Source organism: Pseudocercospora fijiensis (assembly GCF_000340215.1).
Source record: "Pseudocercospora fijiensis CIRAD86 unplaced genomic scaffold MYCFIscaffold_2, whole genome shotgun sequence".
NCBI lineage: Eukaryota > Fungi > Ascomycota > Dothideomycetes > Mycosphaerellales > Mycosphaerellaceae > Pseudocercospora > Pseudocercospora fijiensis.
Window position 1 is genome coordinate 3,799,674 of NW_006921533.1, and position 12,545 is coordinate 3,812,218.

Here is a 12,545-nt window from a genome sequence, read left to right on the forward strand (position 1 = left end):
AGCCTAGTGTTCGACCCTCCTCCCTCGCTGAGCCACCAAATACCACTCGTAGGGAAACGAAACTACATCGATTGGAAATTGCCAATTTTCGGTCTTCGCACGTCTCTCTCGGCAGCCTACTACTTTCCGTCGTTTGACCTACCCAACGAGGAGCCCACACATGCTGATTCTCAGCAACGGCTACTTGCACTTCTGAGGACTAGGTAGGCGCCAGGAGGCACTCTTAAACAAAATTCGCTATGGTGCCGTCCATCAATTTCAATGCTTGACACCATCTTCCATACTATTGGGCGTCTGCGTTCGTCAGTCGCATCTGTCCGTATCTTCCTTATCCGTATGGAAGAAAAGTCGGCTTGCCGCTTGTAAGAGATGCAGGTCGCCGAAGCCTTGGTCATAGCTTGTAGGCGGTCGTTATTGATACAAACGGCACCACTGACCGCCCTTTGGGCCATAACACTGCACTGAACTTGATCAAAGATTCTGCAGCACCAAAACTTACCTCAAAACACTTGCTCGCGATGGATCCAGAAGGCGCCCCTGCTCTTGCTCCCAAGAAAGAACTCAAGCGTAAGCATTCAGATGCGTCCATCCAGCCCTTATTCGGGAAGCAGGTCAAGACCGTCAGCGGCACAACGTTTGATCCCATCAACGTCGACATTTATCGCCTTCGCAAAGAACACGACTTGGAATGGGATCGTATCGCCGAGGACCTCAACACTCGCTACAATCGTGGTGTCAGTACAGACACTTCGCTGCTTTCTGGTGAGCTTGGGCCCTAATTTCTGCGCTCAACAATACTAATGGTGGTATCCCCAGGTGCTGCTTGCTATTCCCGCTTCAGCAAGTATGCTGCGGCAATCGCTCAATCTCGTGGAGAGGACTATCGCAGAGAGTGGTACATTGCCGATGCTCACAACAAAGCCAGTCTCGCAGTCGATAATCATGCTCTCAACAAAGCAATATACTTGATGTGTACGAAAGAGAGCAAGTCATGGTCAGAGATAGCAAGAAGCCTTAACGAGAAATACCGGCTTGACGGGACCAGAGGCCGGGAGCCGTTATCAGCAGTACGATTCTGTACACCACACGAAGGGTTTTTCGACTGACAGCAGCGTAGAATATGTGTTACCAGCGATTCAGGAGTACTGGAGCATCCATAGCCCGCTCGGTGGGTGAGGTCTTTGAGAAGGAGCAGTACCAAGGGTACGTTGTTGACCATGCATGAGCTTTTGATGAGAAGTCAGTTGAATGAGAATACTGACAATCTTTCTAAGGCAGCAAAAACGAAGAACGGCTGAGAAAGCGCCAGCGATTCAACCAGCACAACCGGCACCGACAAATCAGCGAAAGCCGTCTATGACCAATCTGCCTCGGATCAAGACGCCTGTAATCAAGAAGGAGCCGATCAATGACCCAGAACGCCCAGCACCAAAATTACGCGGACGCGCCGATAGCGAGGTAAAAGTCGTCGCATCCAGACCGGCCCCAGACCGCAGACAGAGCAGCGCCGTTGACTTCCTCAAGCCCACCATCCCTTCGAAGCCCAAGTCAGAGCGCTCTGTAGCTGGTGGAGTCCCGAAGAGTGCATCATCATCATCATCATCATCGAAGACAGGCAAGAACGAAAGGGTGAGCAAGACGACGAGCAGCGCACACGACGCCGATGGGCTCGTAAAGGAAGCTTACTCCAAGGTCAAAGCCAGAGTGTGGAAGGAAGTTTCTGAATTGGTGGCTTTCGCGTCAAAGGGGGAGGTTATGATGACTGATGAGGAGTGCCGTTCTGTCATGTATGGCCAAAGGAAGAGCTCGTTGTAAGCAGGATTGATGACGAAGGAAAGCGAGCAGCGTGCCGCCGACAGAATCATGGCACATTCTACGTAACTTGGAGTTGCCATAGAGCGAGAGCGCAGGGTCGAAGAAAAAGAAAAGCGAGAATCAAATTGTGATTCATTGAAGCAAAGCATTCTGGTACATGTATCACTCATATTCTATATACAATCCATCTCAAGCAAATCAAGCACCCAGCATCAGTCTCATCCAACCAAACAACCTTAGTCATAAACTCCAACCCTTTTGGTATCCATCATCGATCGACCGTAAGCTTAGCCTCCCACCAGTAACGCCTAGCTAGAAACACTGTACTTCCGCCAGTAATCATAAAGTCAACGAGCCAGCCGTGCTGTCTGCACCAACTCAGAACATACTCCAACTCCACCGAAGTTATTAGTTTTCTAACCCTTCAACGCCGCAAGCGTACCCAGCGTCACATACGAAAGTCGACCAGCCTTCTTCTCCGCCTCTTTCTGCGCAGGAGTTCTCTTCTCGTCGTCCTTCGAAGACCTCTTCATCCTCTCCTTAATCACAGTAATCGTCGAAGTTCCCGTAGACTTGCTCCAGACCGAACTCCTGTCATCAGAATCCGAGCTGGAAGTGACAACAGACTGTGTTCCTGTTCGTGGTTGTGTGGAGGACATCTTCTCATTCTCCTTCTGAGCGTTGGCGGATTGGAACATTGGTGTGTATTGGATTGATTTTTCTGATGAGGTTTTGGGCAGGAGGGGTGTGGATTTGTAGAGTTGGTCGTAGAGGATGGACATTACGTTGATGTCTTGGGGGTTAGGAGGGCTGTATAAGTAAGGCTGTCGGATTGAGTGAGACAGCTCAGTCCGAGGGTTTCGTCCGAGATCGTGTTCGCGTACGAGCTGCCTTGAGTGGAGCTTTCTGCCTACTGCCGATCTTTGAAGGATGAGATGAATGATTGCTGCTGACCGGATTTCTGGGATATTCTTGAAGGTTGAATACATGGAGCGTGGGTATCACTTCTTTATAATTGAACGACTCATCGCGGTGACACATCTGCCATTCCTGGCATACAAGCAGGTCAATGCTGATGTGTGCTGCGCCCTGCAATACTCACCGCGTGCTGCTGGCGTTGACTCAAGGCATCCATCGGTCTCAAAACACGCGAATGCGGTGTTCATGCTCGGAGTTCAAGCATTCATCAGCGTGTGCTTGGAGTGAGCCGCTGAAATGTGGTTGGTGCTGACGGGCTATGGCGCCTTTGCCTTTGGCAAGTGGCTTGATGAATCCTGCGGTGACTCAGAGCGGAATTAGACCTCAAGTCCTTGAACAAACTTCAATAATAAAGATTATAAATAATAAAGCATATCCACTTCGTATTGCACGCATTAAAGTTCTGTGCACTTGTATGCCAAGTTCTAGAACTACAGGGTGTCTTATTATAAATTCGAGAAGCCGCTCATCAGAGTGCTTCCTTCCCGCCTACTCATCGAAGGCAGATTTACTATGATTACGAGGCATTGGCACGGTCCTCGTTCTGGTCTCCGACTGGCTTCGCGAATGCATCAGACACCCTATTCTATAGGCTATAGCATTTTCGATGCATATGCTCTCATGATTACAGGGCTCTGGGTTGGCAGTGTGGCACATGCTGCAGCGGCCTGTGACCCCCTATTCAGTGCCTGATTCGCTCACCATTCGTTTGCCAACCGTGAAACTGTGGCATTCCCTTGTAGTTGCAATTTTCATACCCAGTTTCAAGGTTTGGTGGTGTTTGGGGTCTTTTGCTTGTACAGGCTGTACAGCAACGCGCCTCGAGGCTCGAGCAGAAATCGGACTGTTTAGTTCTACAGCCTCCAAACTACATCTAAAACTGGTTCCGAAAGGAATTTTTGGGGATAGATGTTCACCAGGAGCGTGCAAGGCTCGGTCGCTTAGCAGGGACTCGGGAAAGTAGTCAAGGATGGATGTCTATTCTGGAGGTCTATCCTAGTGCGAGTTTCATTACTACAACATCGAGGGTGAAGTGTTGTTTTCCCGGATGCGAGTATAACTAGATACGTAGTGCTTACGACCGCTGGCTTTCGACATAGCACGGAATACTACCTTACCTCTACAAACAACATCGACACAGCAAGAACACTATGCGGTCTATACTCACCTTCGCTGCTACTATTGCTCTCGCAGTAACCGCTTCGGCAGACCTATCTGGAACTCAATGTAATTGTAAAGGTCTCAAATCTTGCCAAGCCCAAGGAGCTGCGGGATGTGTGCAACTTTCATCAGGCCCAGCCTGTGTTGTATACACTAAGGGCCAAGACTGTGTGCCCGAGTGCCTTGGCGCGCATTTTAATTATTCCTACAAGAAGCAGAAGTGAGTGGCGTATCTGCGAATTGTCGACCAGTTCTTAACACAAGATATTACAGATCAACCGACCAACAGTGCATATGCACCCTCAAGGATGCTAGCAAACCATCAGATGTTTGCAAGTAGGAAGGTTGAGAATGCCAAGGCTTTGGTTTTTAGAGCCTTACAGAACGCGAAGATTGGACTTCTTTGTACCTCTTGTTGTACCGCTATTATCTAGCCTCTCAATATATATTATTGCGCTGTGTTGCCTCTAGAAGTTACTATTCTTATCGCTACGTTAATAGCGACTAGTTTATAGCGCCTAGATCTCGAATACTCGGCTATATCTATAGAGTATATATCTCGATTATAAAAAGCAGCTTCGAAGGACCTTAGTAACCTAAACCTTACTAAAGATAGGAATACCTTACTAGATAGCTTATAATAGTATCTCTAACGATATATAGTCGACTAACTCGTATCTATTTTCGCTACTATCCTAGCTATCTCGTAACCGCTATAAAAGTATTGTTTAGCGAGTCGACCTATATACTTAAGTAGAGGGATAGGAAGGGCTCGTACGATATAAAAGAGCTAGAATAATAATAGTAATAGTAATAATACCTAGGACTATATATCTAGCGGCTATACTAATAATATATATTTTATAGTGTTTAGGGCTATAGTGCGTAAGAACAAGAAGAAATAGTCGATTTGCTAGTAAGTTCTTAGTAGGGTTTCCTAAGTCTTAGCATTCTCAACCTTCCTGCAAAGCATAGTAGCTGTCCCGCCAAACCGCCCGGCTACAACCGGTGCTGTTCTAGTCTTCTCAACAAGTGCAAGTCCGAGGGCGCCTACATATTCAAGATTTCGAACATTCAAAGGGGAGAAGAGGCATGGTTCGCAATTTGGTCTCCGGTCGGCTTCCTGTATACACAAGACCCTCTGTAGGGCTGGAATGAGTAATAATCTCGAGCTTTTCTTCCCCTTGTGCCAGTACAGATGACTCAATGTTCCGGATTTCAAGCCACTTGTAGCGCTCGGCCGAGCAGCACGAATTTGCGTTGCAGCCTCGTTTAAAATGTGCGACGCTCGTGCGTAACTGCTGCCAGCTCCGATGCTCGACCCTGCTACGGGTAGCTGGCGCAAAGCATGATGCTGCTGAAGCCACAAATTGAACGACACAAAGACGAAAGCCGGGTAAGGTCTGGTCCCGCATGTCAACATTCTCAATCACTCAATCATTAGATGATATTTCATTCCTGTGTGATAAACATGTCCCAAGGCCTGCTTGTGGTCAAGCTAGATAAATTTCCCAGCCCTGCTCTTGACACTTTTTGAGGGGAAGCCTATAACCTTTGGTCTGGTTACGGAGAATTCGGGGCAATGAAGGACTGACTGGATCTCAGTGATTCTGCGAATAAGATCACATCTTAGGAGAAATTTGTGCGCCCTGCTCTCGACCATGGAGACTGGATGCCTGTCTGCGACGTATCGACTCGCGCTCAGAACTTATAGCGGAGTCGTGCATCGCGGCGAATTCCCCGAATGCTGGCCAGACTCTTCACACTTTCACAGAAAACGCCAGGCCTGTCACGTTGTATCCTGAGACCGTCCACTCTGTCTCTGAAAGGCCAAATCCATAAGTCGCTTGCTGAGCAGCGATTCATTCTTGGTACCAGTGCGCCTTTCTCTGCTTCTGTCGCGCTCGAAATGAAATGGATCTTCCAGAAAAGGCATGAATTTGGTCGGAGCTTCTCCATTCGAAAAAGAGGGAGAATTCGGCGAGCGAACAGAAGACGTACCCTGTGAGCCGGAGTCGATTTCCATGACGTCGCTGAAAGCTCTGCTTGCGGGGCGTGAGTCGAGTGTCAGCAGCGTTGTAGGCTGTCGTGGAAGGGATGGCATGGGGATGTCGTTGTGCTGTCGAACAGGATATTCGTGGAGGGGCAGAGACTGTGCGAAGTGCTGCCACCGAGTATCATTCGTAGGCTCGATTGCACTCCGCCTTCTATCAGGATCTCTGGCACCATTCGCATTTGCGCCAACGTTCGAGTCTCGTCCAGGTTTGTAGGCACTGTACCTCGGCTCAGGCATCTGTATCTCGTTGCGAAGCCTCTCTTTGCCATCCGGCACGCGATTGGCAAAGACAACTCGTATAGACTTGTAAAGGAAGTATCTACCTTTCGAAGGACAGCATACGTGCAAATGAACCAGATATCGCAGCATTGGCCGATCATTAGGATCGTCAGTCGCGTTCAGAGCTGCTTCGGGACGATCTGTCCCGAGATTCGTTCGGGAAGAAAGGGGCATATCTACGATCGGTCCAGCCGAGTAGCTACGCTGACGCAAAAAGGTCTTTTGCCCCGGCTCCATGTCTGAGAAGTCATACGGCACTAGGAACAGCTTCACAGCGGTCTTGTTTGGATTCTTAATGACAATCTGAAGTTGCCCCTGCTGAGGTATACGGTAGCTGCCTCCTGGTGGAGCTTTCGGCGAGCCAGATCTGCGCTTGGCTTTTTGTCGCCGACGCCGTCTAGCCTCAGGCCCTGAGCCATTCTCTCGCGAGGGAGAGCTAGCACGGCTGCCTTCATTGCTGAGTGCCAAGTGTGATCTTTGCTGTCTTCGTTCGTTTTGTGCCTGGTCTGGGCTTGGAATATTGTTCTCAAGGTCAACGAGGCCAACGTACGGGCTTGGCTGATCGCTAGCGGATGAAGTCTTTGTTGCAGTCCCATAGCTGTAGAATACGGCAGGGAACGGCACTTGCACATGTGGTGGACATCGCAAGTTGGATTTGCAGTTGCCCTTGCCAAGAACACCGATCTGTGCAACAAAGTTCAAAGGCTTGGAAGGAGTAGTTGACATTCGACCTCTCAAAATCGACTCTTCATATGAGCCGACCATCGGCGCGTGGTGCAAAGGTGATTCCATAGAGAAGGATGGCCGTCTCAGTGCAGCGACTGGGGTCTGTGGCATGCTGGAGTACGGCGTGTTGTTCAGCGATCTTCTCGGCTGGTGCGCTTGGTACGGGAACGTCTTCTCAGAACGCAAAGAAGGTATGACACGCGCAGACGTAGCATCGTCCAGAGCAGATTGGAAACGATGAAACGACTGAGGCGAGAATGTATGACGTCGACTTTTGTCGGGACTTCTTGAACTAAGACGAGCAGGTGGCTCAGGCGTGTCTGGTCTTGAGGACTGCACTAACGGGCTGGTAGGCGGTTTATACACGAAACTAGCAGCAAGCGAAGCATTTGAAGTGGCACGATATCTCGCTGGTCGTGGAATCGGAACACCATCCTCAGGTGGTAAGGCACTAATGTCATTGCGAGGTTGCTTATATGCTCCGGCAGGGAATCCCGGATGCCATGGTGCAACAGGCGAAGTGGAGAAGGCAGGTGCGGGCTCTTCTCTGACAGCTGCTGTACAAGAGCCAAAGCGCTCGAAGGACGACTCTGTCTGCTCTTTATCCCTGAAGTCTCCACGATGAAGAGCAGATCGCGGTCTTTCGATTTGCAACCCGACCGACTGATTGTCTTGCGGAGTTCCTGGAGATCGTGGTGTGGATTCGGAAAGATTGCTGAGAACAGGAGCGAATGGCACAGGCGAGCGACGCTTCTTTTCCAGACCGGCTGATGTCGGTCTCTCGAGCTCGGGAGATGTAGGTCTTGACTCTCTGCTCTTCAATTTCACCAAGCGACTGTACTCGGTGGAGGACGGTCTCTCCAGTTCAGGAGATGCCGGCCTCGATCCATTGCTCTTGATCCTCCTGATGATCTCCTGCCTGTCGACAGTGTTTGTCTTCGATCCCTGTGCGGGCGTGCGCGGCCTTCCAGTGTAGTAGGGATTGAAGATGGTTGGACTGGATCGACCATTCTCCGGGCTGGCCGTTCTCGATCTGGTCACCTTCGCTGTGTCTGACTCGGAGCCATTGCAATTCGTAGGCTGTCCATAAGTCGTCTGGCAGTCAGGGCATCCATTGTTCACTGCCATTCCTTGCCCGGAGCCACGAACTTGGCTCCGAGCCGGTCCCGCCTCGCCAGTGGCAGTAAGAGGGCGATATGGGCAGTGTGGAAGGTCGGTGGTGGACTGTCGTCCGGTGCAATAGGGCAGTGTGTGATGAGCCTACACAGTAATAGGAAAGACGTAAGTGCCGCGTCCAAGTGTTCGTAGCATGCAAGGAAGAGGGTGCAATGAGTGATGGATGGCTTCGCTGGTCGACAAAGAAGGCGGGCGTGCGTCCCTGTGAGCGCCTCGGCTCGGCCTAGCTTGGACCTTGGTTCTTATGTACTCGATTTTGGTATTGCTGGTGCAAGGTGGAAGGGCAACAGGACAGGCTTGCGACTCCGCTCGGTGTTGGTGGTGGTCCTCTGATCACCCGACTAGAATATCCTTCCCTTCGTCATCCGTAAGGTAGATAACCTTAACGCGAACGCCCAAAGGAAAGCAAATCGAAATTTGAAAGACACCCATCAAAACCTTCAGGTTCCCCCAGTGCCGACGTACAAAAGTTGCGGAAAACAGCAGTGTCGCCACCACCACCTTGTTGGCCATCTGACCATGCCCGAGGCGAGAAAGAGAGACCGCGACGAGGCAGGCGCGAAGGACGCCCGAAAGAGACAGAAGAGAGGCTTCGTGGTGGGACCAGGGAATTTGCCGGATGGTGCCTACAAGCGCAAGACGCAGGAAATCAAGCAGAGTCTAATTGCAAAGGCAAAGCTGCGCAAGAAGTATGAGAAACTGAGGAAAGAAGGGAAGGTGGCACAGGAAGAGGATCTACCAATGCCAGCATCGTTGGCGGTGGAGGAGGATGAAGGTGAAGGTGATGAGCCGACCACCGCGCCACATCCAGATCGACAGAACTTGATTGAGGAGGAAGCAGAGGCGCCGGAAGACTCGAGGAAGGAGGTGCCCCGGCGGAAGCGCAGAGAGAAATTTGCGACGTTTAGCAAAGAACATGAGCAAGCTCGTCGGCGCAAAGCTGAGGCAGAGGAACGACGCAAGGCGCGAGAGGAGGCTGAGAGGCAGCGACAAAAGAAGATCGAAGAGCGGGAGAAATTCAGAAAAGCTATGGCAAAAGCACGAGGCGGTGGGCGAAATGGGCAGAGGAAGCTGGGAAGAGAGAGTCAGCCGCTGTTGGAGAAGGTGAAGAGGCTGATGGGCGAGAGTGGATGAGCAGTGCATCGGGTCAACACGAGCGATGCTGGTTGTCATGGGTGTATGTTCTACGTCTATAGAGAGGCTTAAGCGTTCTGCTTTGCTTTCTTGAAGAACTCGCCCACGCGCTCCGACTCTCCATCATACCTGGATAGATTCTCAAGTGCCTGCCGACCTTCTCGCTCCACGGCGCGCCGAATATCGTCGGATCTTGGGACGAAGACACACGGAAATTCCTGCGGGCGCATATTCAGGCCGTTTGTATAGTTGAAAATATCGACGGGAATCTCATGCCCGTGCGAGTCTCGCGCCTTTTCTATCCGGAATGCCCACAGCAGTCTGGCAACGGTGATGAAGGTGCCCTGCTCAGCAAGACCTTGGCCACTACACACGCGTCGCCCCCAGCCAAACGTCATATATCCTTTCTCATTCGGAAATGGCCTCGATGCGGCGTCGTTCTTCAGAAAGCGTTCTGGCTTGAAGCGGTCTGGCTCTGGGAACTCATTCTCGTTGTGGTGTATTGCCCATACATTGCCTTGAGTCCAGGTGCCTTTCGGGATTTTGTATCCATTCCATTCGTCGTCCTGCACCGGTGCGTGAGGCTGGCCTCCGATGATGGCCACACTACGCCATCTGAAAACCTCCTTGACGAAAGCTTTCACGTATACCAGCTCAGCTTCATCCTCCCACGATGGGCTGCGGTGATGGCCAACCACCCGATCCAGCTCTTCCCAGGCTTTGGGCAATACCTCGGGGAAGGCGCAGCACGCAAGCACGAAAGTGATCAGAGTACTGCTGGACGTGTCACTTCCCGCGCCGAACAGGTTTCCAGCCAGCGACGAAATCTCATCCTTTCTCAGATTGTATTTGGGCGCTTCTGTGAACAAAGTTTTCACAAAGCAGTCTTCGTCTGGCGTCTTCGTCCTCGCTTCATCGGCCAGAGCATAGAAGAAGTCTTGGCCTCTTCGCCTGCGACCCAGGCCATTGAACATCCACGGGAATAATTGAGGCGGAAGGTTGGCAAGCCATGGGAACGTCTCAAAGAGCATCGGGAAAGACTTGCCGGGCACATTCAAGTCTGCGGCCTTCTGCATCACAGCAATCACTTCCGTGATGAGCGGATCCGTGATGCTTGCTATCCTCCTGCCAAATCCGATGATCGAGACCACACTAGCTGCATACCGCTCGAAGTGTGCGACGTACTCGTGTGGCGTGCGCACGAGACTGAAGGCCACAAGCTTGCTCTCGTCATTCTGGAAATCACGGTATTTGCGAACTTGTTGGAGCCCCACGCCGGCATGTGTGATCTTTCGGTGCACTCGCCAACGCTCGCCATAGTACATCGTGACGAGATTCGTGCCGGGCACTTTGGCATCAGCATCCGACGACTGCCCCATCCCCGTCAGCTCTGCGAAAACGACCATTCGCGGGCGTGAGGCATAGACAGCGGCTTTCTTTTCCAGGAGCTCTGCGGCCGACCAGGCGTCATTGATCCACACTGTAGGCTTTCTGCCAATCCAGAACGTGATGACCGGCGATTTCAGCTTTTTGGAAAGTGCTTCGAAGTAGATCCAAGGCTTGTTCTCGGGCAGCAGGTGAGTATTGCCAATGATTGGCAACGGTAGAACGCCGGGTGGCTGGATGGGAATCAGTCAGGTCACTTCATCCGCGGAGCTGGCAACGTACCATTCGCCTGTGAAGCCCAAGAATACGAACATAGTCGACCAAGAGTGCTAGCAGCGCAGCCACTGGCACCAGAGTGACACTCGTCCAGAGCAGCACATCTGAAGTCAAGATCCAGGCTGCCCATCCATGACCTGACAAGCTTTCCACCACCGCCATCTCGTTATCAGACCTTTTGAATCGGGAGAGTCTCGATTTTGGATTAATGCAAGCATGTGTACAGTGTATTTGCACCAGAAGTAAGACACCAACACTCAGCTACGCCGAAAGGTATTATTATTCTAGCGAAGTGGCCGCGTGCAGCCTCCACGCACGGCAATTTAACCGCACAACAGCAGCAATTGCCGGGACGAGCATTGCCTTGCACGAGCCATAACTTCACTGCATGCTTCATTGCTTCCCCACACCCCATTATTCCCCAGACGGAACCATTTATCCATGCTCTGCAAATTCAACCCGAGGACCTATCAGACCGCATACTCGTGATCTGTACGGAGTACAGAAACGCATGGCTGTATAGCGATGTACCTCTTCGCATACACGCCTCTTCTGGTGTGATGGCTCGGCAGTTCGTATGTGCTTCGACGTGTCAAAAGCTGGTCCTTTGTCGTTCCTCGCTGCCAGACAGGACCATACTGTGAAGCTGCAAAGAGATCTGTCAACCCTCCAAGAGTCTTTCCCATGGCGCCCAAGAACTACGACTCGCTTCTCGTGAATTGGAAATGTCTCCTGGCATGTGTGCTCGTGTCCATGTGTCCGTTCCAATATGGCATCGACTTTGGTCTGATAGCAGGTCTTCAAGGTACCATTTCTCGTCTATCTGTACCAAGAGAAAAAAAAAAGAAACATCCCACACGACATCTGACGTGCATAACAGCTATGGTTGGCTTTCTTAAAGTCTATGGCTACCGAGCACCGAACTTACCATCGGGCTACAACATCTCGACTGAACGACAGCAGCTCATCGCCTCCCTGATGACTCTCGGTGCAGTGATAGCATCCGGCTTCGCAGGTCCTATTGCTTGGAAACTGGGTCGGAAAGCAAGTATCTGGGTCGCGTGCGTCCTCTGCTGTGGGGCCAACGTGATTCTGATGACAGACGAACCGTCCTCGCAATCTGTGTAGTAAATACCCAGGCCGCATCGGGCGCTATGTTTATGATAGCTTACGGAACCTACTTCTTCGAGATGGCAGGTGTTGGAAACGCGTTCCAGAATTCCATCATTCTGGTGGCCGTAGCGGTGTTCATCATGATCGTTAACGCCTGCATCATCGTCCGATGGGGTCGTCGAAGAGTTATGCTCACCTCCGGCCTGATTCTATGCGGCCTCGTGCACGTAAGTTCAGAGAGACCTTTGAATCCTGTCGATCATTGCTGATAGTCTGGTAGTGGAAGAAGTCGATGAAATGTTCGCAGCTCGGCTTCCAGCTCGCAAATTCCGGAGTTATCAGTGCATCGGCATCGCCAGACATGACACCGGTCCCTCAGACGAGGACGAGAAAGGGATGCATGTCGTCGAGACCGTCGAGCGTGTATCGGTGGACATGAAAGGCG

At 51.3% G+C, this 12,545-nt stretch overlaps 7 protein-coding genes across 7 annotated transcripts; 4 read left to right on the plus strand and 3 right to left on the minus strand.

Moving 5' to 3' along the window:
• Positions 1–369: 369 nt before the first annotated feature.
• Positions 370–2,779, plus strand: MYCFIDRAFT_206720 (uncharacterized protein; the record flags this gene model as incomplete). Its single annotated transcript, XM_007925331.1, has 9 exons — positions 370–375; positions 405–738; positions 768–816; positions 842–988; positions 1,023–1,168; positions 1,227–1,243; positions 1,279–1,777; positions 1,804–1,911; positions 1,962–2,779. 9 exons carry the CDS (start codon positions 370–372, stop codon positions 2,129–2,131), a joined length of 1,476 nt encoding a protein of 491 aa, XP_007923522.1. The 3' UTR covers positions 2,132–2,779.
• On the minus strand, positions 1,953–2,779 carry MYCFIDRAFT_210422 (uncharacterized protein). The gene has a single exon (XM_007925332.1). The coding sequence runs from the start codon at positions 2,595–2,597 to the stop codon at positions 2,232–2,234; it is 366 nt and encodes a 121-aa protein (XP_007923523.1). The 5' UTR covers positions 2,598–2,779; the 3' UTR covers positions 1,953–2,231.
• Positions 2,780–3,414: 635 nt separating this feature from the next.
• On the plus strand, positions 3,415–4,294 carry MYCFIDRAFT_171947 (uncharacterized protein; the record flags this gene model as incomplete). The annotated part of the gene is made up of 10 exons (XM_007925333.1): positions 3,415–3,432; positions 3,458–3,511; positions 3,537–3,567; positions 3,597–3,717; positions 3,758–3,826; positions 3,935–3,986; positions 4,033–4,095; positions 4,134–4,174; positions 4,219–4,242; positions 4,270–4,294. 10 exons carry the CDS (start codon positions 3,415–3,417, stop codon positions 4,292–4,294), a joined length of 498 nt encoding a protein of 165 aa, XP_007923524.1.
• A 1,905-nt stretch (positions 4,295–6,199) lies between these two features.
• MYCFIDRAFT_116026 (uncharacterized protein) lies at positions 6,200–7,705 on the minus strand (the record flags this gene model as incomplete). Its single annotated transcript, XM_007925334.1, has 1 exon — positions 6,200–7,705. A coding segment is annotated over one exon (1,506 nt), but the record flags the coding sequence as incomplete, so codon positions are not given.
• Positions 7,706–8,652: 947 nt separating this feature from the next.
• Positions 8,653–9,405, plus strand: MYCFIDRAFT_210423 (uncharacterized protein). The gene has a single exon (XM_007925335.1). The coding sequence runs from the start codon at positions 8,711–8,713 to the stop codon at positions 9,323–9,325; it is 615 nt and encodes a 204-aa protein (XP_007923526.1). The 5' UTR covers positions 8,653–8,710; the 3' UTR covers positions 9,326–9,405.
• Positions 9,394–11,149, minus strand: MYCFIDRAFT_39731 (uncharacterized protein; the record flags this gene model as incomplete). The annotated part of the gene is made up of 2 exons (XM_007924219.1): positions 9,394–10,944; positions 10,994–11,149. The coding sequence occupies 2 exons, from the start codon at positions 11,147–11,149 to the stop codon at positions 9,394–9,396; spliced, it is 1,707 nt and encodes a 568-aa protein (XP_007922410.1).
• Positions 11,150–11,512: 363 nt separating this feature from the next.
• MYCFIDRAFT_194288 (uncharacterized protein) lies at positions 11,513–12,539 on the plus strand (the record flags this gene model as incomplete). Its single annotated transcript, XM_007925336.1, has 5 exons — positions 11,513–11,542; positions 11,642–11,792; positions 11,868–12,035; positions 12,155–12,327; positions 12,381–12,539. 5 exons carry the CDS (start codon positions 11,513–11,515, stop codon positions 12,537–12,539), a joined length of 681 nt encoding a protein of 226 aa, XP_007923527.1.
• Between the last annotated feature and the right edge of the window lie 6 nt (positions 12,540–12,545).

Coding starts and splice junctions, on each gene's coding strand:
- MYCFIDRAFT_210422 (XM_007925332.1), bottom strand. CDS start 2,597: ATGTCCATCCTCTACGACCAACTCTACAAATCCACACCCCTCCTGCCC.
- MYCFIDRAFT_210423 (XM_007925335.1), top strand. CDS start 8,711: ATGCCCGAGGCGAGAAAGAGAGACCGCGACGAGGCAGGCGCGAAGGAC.